Source organism: Protobothrops mucrosquamatus, unplaced genomic scaffold, assembly GCF_001527695.2.
Source record: "Protobothrops mucrosquamatus isolate PMUCROS unplaced genomic scaffold, P.Mucros_1.0 scaffold3367, whole genome shotgun sequence".
Lineage (NCBI taxonomy): Eukaryota > Metazoa > Chordata > Lepidosauria > Squamata > Viperidae > Protobothrops > Protobothrops mucrosquamatus.
Window position 1 is genome coordinate 51985 of NW_015389352.1, and position 7864 is coordinate 59848.

The window sequence follows — 7864 nt, forward strand, 5'->3', positions numbered from 1 at the left end:
TTCCTTCATTAAAACTTCAAAGGGACTGAATGTGGATCTCACCAAGAGGACTGACCATAACAATATGGCCCATCAGCTTTCATCTACTACTCTCTGAAGTCTCCCTTCTGCCGGCCGTGAGGAAAAGGGGGTGGAAATGTAACGCCTGGGATTGTCGCTGGAAGGACGGTGGGGTGGGAGCTGCTTGGGAACACTTAAAACCTTGAATGGTAGGGGTTGGCCCCTCAGATCCTGTCTAGAATGCCTGCAACCATCTTCTCTTAATAAAGATGCCTGTTGGAAGAGATATTCCAAGAGTTTTGTCTTCTTAAGACGTAAAGTGGGGTGGGTCCTTGCAGTTGCATTTATTGGCTGACGCTGTTCCCTGCAAAAGGTGTAAAAGGGATCAGCGCCATTTTGTGTTGTTCTGTTAAAGCTGAAATAAAGAAGCATCTGTTGTTACCATTTAAATATAACTTGCAATGGTTCACTCCATTTCCCTGTTAAGCAGAATGACCTTGGTGTTTAATACTTCTAGCTGCATCATATAGCTAATATTTGCTATAGATTCATTTGATTTCTCAATCAGCAAGAAGATATTGGTCCATAAAATGTGGGATTACTTCCATAAATGTTTAATAATTTCTCCCTTCTGCCACATTAAGAACTATAATTTCATAATAAATTTATTATTGATTATAACAGTTAGTCACGCAGTCAGCTAGATGGTTACACTGACATCTAAAATAAATAGATTATCGTTATTATATATACAACTTTGTGAAGTCACAGCTGCCAGTTCCTGAGCTTGTGTTAGCCTCAATACTAATCCATACATTAACAAGGTCTGACCCTATTAAGATCAGCCTAAGATCAGCCAAGGTCCATTAGATATTCCTAGTGATAATTAGGAAAAGTCATATTTAACTAGTAAGTAATATAAACACGAGGCAATCTCTTTGCTCCAGAATCTGTGGCATCTCCTTTCACTACTCTCCTTTTTTGTCCAATCTAGTACCACCATGGGCTTTGGCCACCATTCTTATTGTTGCCGGCCTTTTGCTTTTCTGCTGCTGCTTCCACGTTTTTAAAAAATGCTGTGGCAAGAAAAAGAAAGGGAAGAAAGGCAAAGACAAAGTCAAGGCACAGATCAACATGAAGGAAGTGAAGGAATTGGGCAAAAGCTACATTGATAAGGTGAGCAGGGGGAGGGGGTGCATAAAAGAATCTCCCTGATTTACAAACCATTTATTAATGATTAAAGGTTGCATGTTAGGTGCAGATCTTGATAAAAGGTCAGAGTTTGTCCTTCAAATAGTCCTGTACCTACCATGCAGAGGCAGGATCTTGTTTGACTTTAAACTGTGCTCTAAAAGCAATACACTGAGAAGAGAGTAAGTGGGTCAAATGCAGAGTCTCAAATGTGCACAAAAAAGTGGAGAAAATGTTTGCTGTTTTCCAAATATCTTTCAGAGTTAAGTATAGCACATTTGAGGACTTTTACTTGCAACATAGAGAAAACACCATGGTCTAGTAGGGGAATATGAGAAGGTCACACGTTTCATTGCTAGTATTTCAAGTTACTGTGGGTAGCAGGGGGAAGGAACGTTAGCTGTGATTGTCCTGCTAGAAAAGCCATAGTGGAGCAGACGGAGCACTGGTATTACCTAGGGCAGGGGTAAGCAACCTTGGCTCTTTTATGACTCGTGGACTTCAACTCACCCTGCCCTAGGGTGAGCAGGTATCAAATGCCGGTATCATTACAGTATGCAACTGCTGAAACAAATGACAAACTATAACCTAATTTGGGGGCAAGATGAAGAAATACAATTCCAGGAAGGAGGAGGAGAAGAGGCTGTCCAAAGCCTTTTCCCTCTGGAAAACTCTGGAAACGCAGAGTCAAGCACAGATTCTTGACTCAAGCAGAATAGTTTCAATTACATGAGTTCTGTAAGAGGTCACACAAGGAGGTGGTCTTGAGATAAAGCAGATTGGATTCAGAATCCAATGTGAAGGAAGGAAACTGAGCCTTACTGGAAATAAAAACTAGGCAGGTGCAAGGTGGAAGAATGGTCACCTTTTTGCTTGGAAGTCTGGCCTTTCCCCCATCTTAAAACTGAAATCATAACATTGTAGAGGAAGCTGCCATTAACAGGTAGTATCACCTGACTCATGGATTTTTCTGAGTGCAGATCCATTTGTAAAAACAAAAGGATGAACTGGGAACATGAATTGTTGGAGTTTTTGCAGGGGTCAAACCACTGAAAAGGAGGAGCTGTTTAACCCTTCTTCATAATATTTTCTCGGTCTTAAACCATTAATTACTGGAGTTCTATATTTATAAGGGGAAAAAAACAGGCCTAATATTACAGAAGTGTTTCTCAACCCTAGCAGTTTTGAGACGTGTGGACTTCATCTCCCAGAATTCTCCATGCATCTTAAGTTGCTGAGGTTGAGAGACATTCATAGGATAGGAAATACAGCTCAATTTTGAGGTTTCTTTTGCCCAGAAGGCAGCTGGTGATTGTAAGATGTTAAACTTGTGAATGCTAGACATCTACAGAAAAGCTTCTTCTGCCATAGAAGAAAAGCATAGAGTCAAAGACTAGAATGCCAACATCTTGAAATTTCTATTTATGTTAAGCCAAGCCGACTCTGAGGGGATCAGAGAAGCAAAATGTTTATCCAAGCATCCTCTCCGCCATTTTATTTGCAATGCTACCAGTGACAACGTAATTCTTCCTCCATCTTTTATTTGTTCTGATTCCTTCAATGAATTGCAGTAATTCATCTGATCACTGTTGGCAGGAATACTAGTTTGCCTCCTCCACGTGTCAGGTCCCAGAGTTAATTTTCTCCTTGCTCCCAAGACTCTCATACCAAGTCTCTTTTTTCATCAGATTTAGAGGAAACTTGCCATCTGTGCAGGAGAACAGGCACTAAAATATTGAAGGGTTTGGCAACTGAATAACATCAATTTGTTAAGATCAGCATTGTCTGATAGATTTGTGTATGATGGGAGGGAAAATTCACACTGAGTGGAGTTTGTATGCTTGTATCAGTGCCCTCATAATATCTGATCAAAGTAAACCAGCTTTTCCCCATCTTTGATGCCTTTCAAGGATTATAACCATCAGAATTGCCAGACAGGATGGCATTCAAATTCTGGGATGTGACATCTCAACACACCATATATAGAGGACTGAAAGTTAGATAAAGAATGAGAAAGGGCGAACAGATCATGTGGCCTTGCAGAAGTTCTTCATCCACCTTGTTCTTAATGATTTTCTGTTGGTTACTTGGACCATTTCCTTCTTTCCTTCCTTCCAGGTACAACCAGAGGTTGAGGATTTAAATCCATCGTTGTTACAGGAATCTGAAGTGGAGAAGCCAGAGGAGAAGCTGGGGAAACTCCAGTACTCTCTTGATTACGACTTCCAGAGCACACAGGTGGGCAAGACAAACACCTGCCTTGGCTCAGATAGTGGCAGACTGATCTTCGTGTTCCTGTCAGTTTAGGGAAGCTGCTCGAACATCATCCAGAAAATAAGAAATGCACTGACAAGAAAAGACAAGTTCTGGAAAGTTATTTGCATATTCTGATTTATAAATATCGATGCATGTGGAGAAATAATTACTATAATGTAAATGGAAGTACAATAGATCTTTTTATAATGGGAAAGATGGTGACCAGGTCATTGTCCCCTTTTTGCTGCGAATTCTGGATGAGCATTTTCAGGGTCTCTGATCCTTCTTTTAGTTTAAAACTTGAACTAGGCAGATTTCCAAAGGATACTATCAAATGAAGGGTTATTTCACCATATAATAGGACAGCTGGCCAACTTACTTTCATTAAACTGTTTTCTTCATCTGCAGTAATTACAGTCCTTTCATCCTATCCCATTGACAATATTTGAAATTAAGGGTGCAAGTAAAGCTAAGGAAATGTCCTACAGGAGTTCAGAAAAATAATATACATTTTATGTGCTGAAAGTCCCAGGTTCTAAGCCCAGCATCTGCAACTCATACCTAGCAAAAATTATTAGAAAAGTTACCATTTCTTCCTATCACCTTAGCTGCTTTTAGTAGTCACCTTATATCACAAAATACATTCTCTTTACCTCCTAACTGGGTGGGAGAAAAAAAGGCAAGAGAAGTTATAGTTAACATTGAAAGATTAGAATTAGAAGATAACTTAATCTAGATTCTTTTTAAATTTTGTGGGTAAAGTAAGGTGATGACATGTTTAAAGGTGCTTGAGGAAATTCCTGCTTGTCAGAAAATACTCAGAGGAACGGAGAAATCCTGAGTTGGATAGACCAATCATTTGGCTCAATGGAAGGCATTTTCCTAAATTTGAATATTTTCATCTTAAATCTTCCCCCTCAGTTGGTTGTGGGCATTATACAAGCTGCTGACCTCCCAGCGCTGGACATTGGGGGTACCTCCGATCCTTACGTCAAAGTCTTCCTGCTTCCAGAGAAGAAGAAAAAGTTTGAAACCAAAGTCCATCGTAAAACTCTCAACCCTACATTTAATGAATCTTTCACCTTTAAAGTAAGTTTGTGTTTCTTTTCTCTTGGCCAAAGCTCCAAAAATACACAAATACATTTCTTCTACATGCACCCTGCCATCTTCCTTTTTTAGCTCTGGTCTCCCCTCATCCATTGTGGAACTTCCCTTCATTTCACACCGCTAGCAACAAATGTGCACACAATTTAATCCTGTACCACCATTGTGTTTAATGCTTAGGTCCCTTATTCAGAACTTGGTGGTAAGATTCTCGTCATGGCCGTCTATGACTTTGACCGCTTCTCCAAGCATGATGTCATTGGTGAGATCTGTATCCCCATGAACACCGTGGACCTGGCACACGTGATCGAGGAGTGGCGAGATCTGCAGTCAGCAGAGAAGGAAGAGGTAAGAACTGGTGCAGAACCTTGTTAGATAAAGATCTCTAACTGAAAGGTAATTTGAAAATTGCATTGGTGGCTTTTATATATATTAGAAATGAGAAATGTTTTTCTTTGGAAAACTACCACATGATTGGAGTAATAACCCAACTCACGGGTAACCAAGTATCTTCTTGGAAGGTAATCAAGAACTTGACAACTACATCTATATTTATGAGAAATATCCATTCTAGCTTTGAAATAATTATTCATTTCTTTCTATAGCACGAGAAGTTGGGAGACATTTGTTTTTCACTCCGATATGTCCCTACGGCTGGGAAACTGACAGTGATTTTGCTAGAAGCCAAAAATCTCAAAAAGATGGATGTGGGAGGGCTTTCAGGTGAGAATTAAGCCATTAGATTTAATTTAAATTGCTGAACATTTTAATGTACCATTTGGATTATCCCTTTGGGGGCACTCTGAATCCCCTGCTATTCTCTCATAATTTCTGGCTTCAACTTTTCCTGGCTATAAAAGCAAACCGTTCCCATGGGGAAAGAGGTGAGGAGGAGAAGTAATGAAGTATGCAACTCTCAAGAGCTTGTGAATATGTGTAATATTCATATGAAGAATAGGAATGGGAATTAGACTTCAGATTGTCCCTGGGTGGGAGGTCAGAAAAGGCCACTTACCTATTCAATACTGCTGGGTCTCCCATAGTTGTGGGTTTAAAAAAAGAGAGAGAAATGAGCCAGCTCATTTAATTTGGATCAACAGTTGTTCAACATATGGGAATGAACATATGTAGCATTCTTTCTTGGTTTGCCTGTTCAATGAATGCTTAAAAACTTGCCATGAAGATTTGTTTTGGCCAACAATAAAAATACGTACATAAACACAACTATTTTGCCCTTTGTTACTTTCCTAGAAATGACTTTAAAATTAAATTCTCTCATCAGGATATTGAGAGTAATAACAGAATCATAAAGCATTTCATACTTTTATTTCCTTTGTCATCCTATCCCAGATCCATATGTGAAGATCCATCTCATGCAGGGAGGGAAACGTATCAAGAAGAAGAAAACAACTATCAAGAAAAATACACTGAATCCCTATTATAATGAATCGTTCAGCTTTGAGGTGCCTTTTGAACAAATCCAGGTAAATCTTCCTTCCCTGCAATGCCATTTCACTTGAAAATATGCTCCAATTATTTCCAGTCACTTTCATCTGTCCAAAACTGGCACGACTTGTTTCAAAATGGGAATTGCTGGAGTATTGTTTGCATTTTATTTGAAGACCTCAAGATAGTTTGTTTTGCACATTGTAAGACAAAGCTCTTTGTAACACATCCCAGGATCTTATGTTCTTAAGGAATCCTGCCCAAGCTAAGGTCTATATACCCAATGCCTAATTAATATACTGGGAAAGAATGACATGAAGTTTGCTATGGTTATTATGATTTGCTTGTCTTAGGGAATGAAAACCCTCAGAATTGTAACCTTTTGCAAAGCTCCAGGATAGGGTTAGGGTTAGGGTTAGCTTTCACTTGACCTTGTTCTGTTTCAGAACAGACCTGAAGGATCAAACTATTTGGAAGCCAAAGGTCCTGGAAATTCAGATAATTGTGAAGCTGAAAGATGCTGCTTTAGAGTAGAAGTGATGGGTTCAAGCCAGCATCTTTTTTTCCTCTCTACCACTATTCCTGCAAGCTGGCCTCTCTAGGCCGTACACCTCTGTTTGGAACTCAAGATGGAGAAAACAGAAGTTAAAAACAGAAATTGCCAGTGGGCAGCAGTGGTAAGAAAGGCAGTTGAATCCATACATTCCCTCCAATTACTTTTCATGCTGATGACCAACCTTTTTTCTTTCTATAGAAAGTCCAAGTTGTCCTGACAGTCCTGGATTACGACAAACTAGGCAAGAACGAGGCCATTGGGAAGATCTTTGTAGGCTGCAATGCCACGGGTACTGAGCTGCGCCATTGGTCTGATATGCTGGCCAATCCCCGGAGACCTATTGCTCAGTGGCACACTCTGCAACCTGAAGACGAGGTGGATGCAGCAATTGGGATAAAGACCTCTTGATATCCTTCACTTGCTGGCCGACGTCTCCGGCAACCATTCCATCTCCCATCCAAAGCAAATGGGAGTGTGTGGGTGAGGCTCCCCTGAATAGGCCTGTTGGGGGGGGGAGGGAAGGTAACCTGTGAGCTTGTCTCTTTTCTCAGAGTCATTTCTTGTTTGAAAAAAAAATCTCTGAGACAAAAAAACACTTTTTAACCCACTGTGTGAAAAAAGAAAGAATGCTTACTTAGTAATTGGAGACAAGTGACTGATTTACTATAAGCCAACCACGAAGCTTACAAAGCAATTTATGCTGATTTAGATAAGTATTTCAGATTTGACTTGTGCGTTTGAAAATCAAGCCTTATGTAAAAACAGCCTTTTCCCCCTCACAAGCATTACTACATAGTAATAGTTTATCTGTCAAATTTGGCAACCAGACTCAAAATAAATCTACTGTTAATCCTCTTTATTTGATTACACTATAGGTTCAAAACTAAATTTCTTTAAGGGATATCATTTCATACACATTTTGAATGCTGTTGTATTATCACGTTTGAAAACTAGACCTTGTATGGAAATCTATAGTCAACAACGTCTACAAATATATGTTCAATAATAGATTTTCTAAAAGTTACATTGAGCTCCAATTACAATAACTAAAAAATTTTGGAGACTGTATTATAAAACATCTTTATAAAGTTAGATCTCGGATAAAAATATAACAGAACACTTGAAAACTTTGTTTAAAAATAAGTTTTCTAGAATTTCATAATGGCTTTATGTTTTGACTAAGGCTAGAATTTATATCCATTTAGCTGGAAGTAAATCCTATTTAATTCAAAGACACTTCTGAGGAGATGTTATAGGTTTGCAGGATAAGAGTGAGATTAGAATTTCTGGATTCTGAAGTACTTCAAATAT

The 7864-nt window shown here is 39.1% G+C and overlaps 1 protein-coding gene across 1 annotated transcript; it reads left to right on the top strand.

Moving 5' to 3' along the window:
* Positions 1–994: 994 nt before the first annotated feature.
* Positions 995–7088, top strand: LOC107297538 (synaptotagmin-1-like; the record flags this gene model as incomplete). The annotated part of the gene is made up of 7 exons (XM_015826900.1): positions 995–1176; positions 3310–3429; positions 4369–4536; positions 4732–4899; positions 5157–5274; positions 5902–6035; positions 6752–7088. Coding segments are annotated over 7 exons (1100 nt in total), but the record flags the coding sequence as incomplete, so codon positions are not given.
* Positions 7089–7864: the final 776 nt, after the last annotated feature.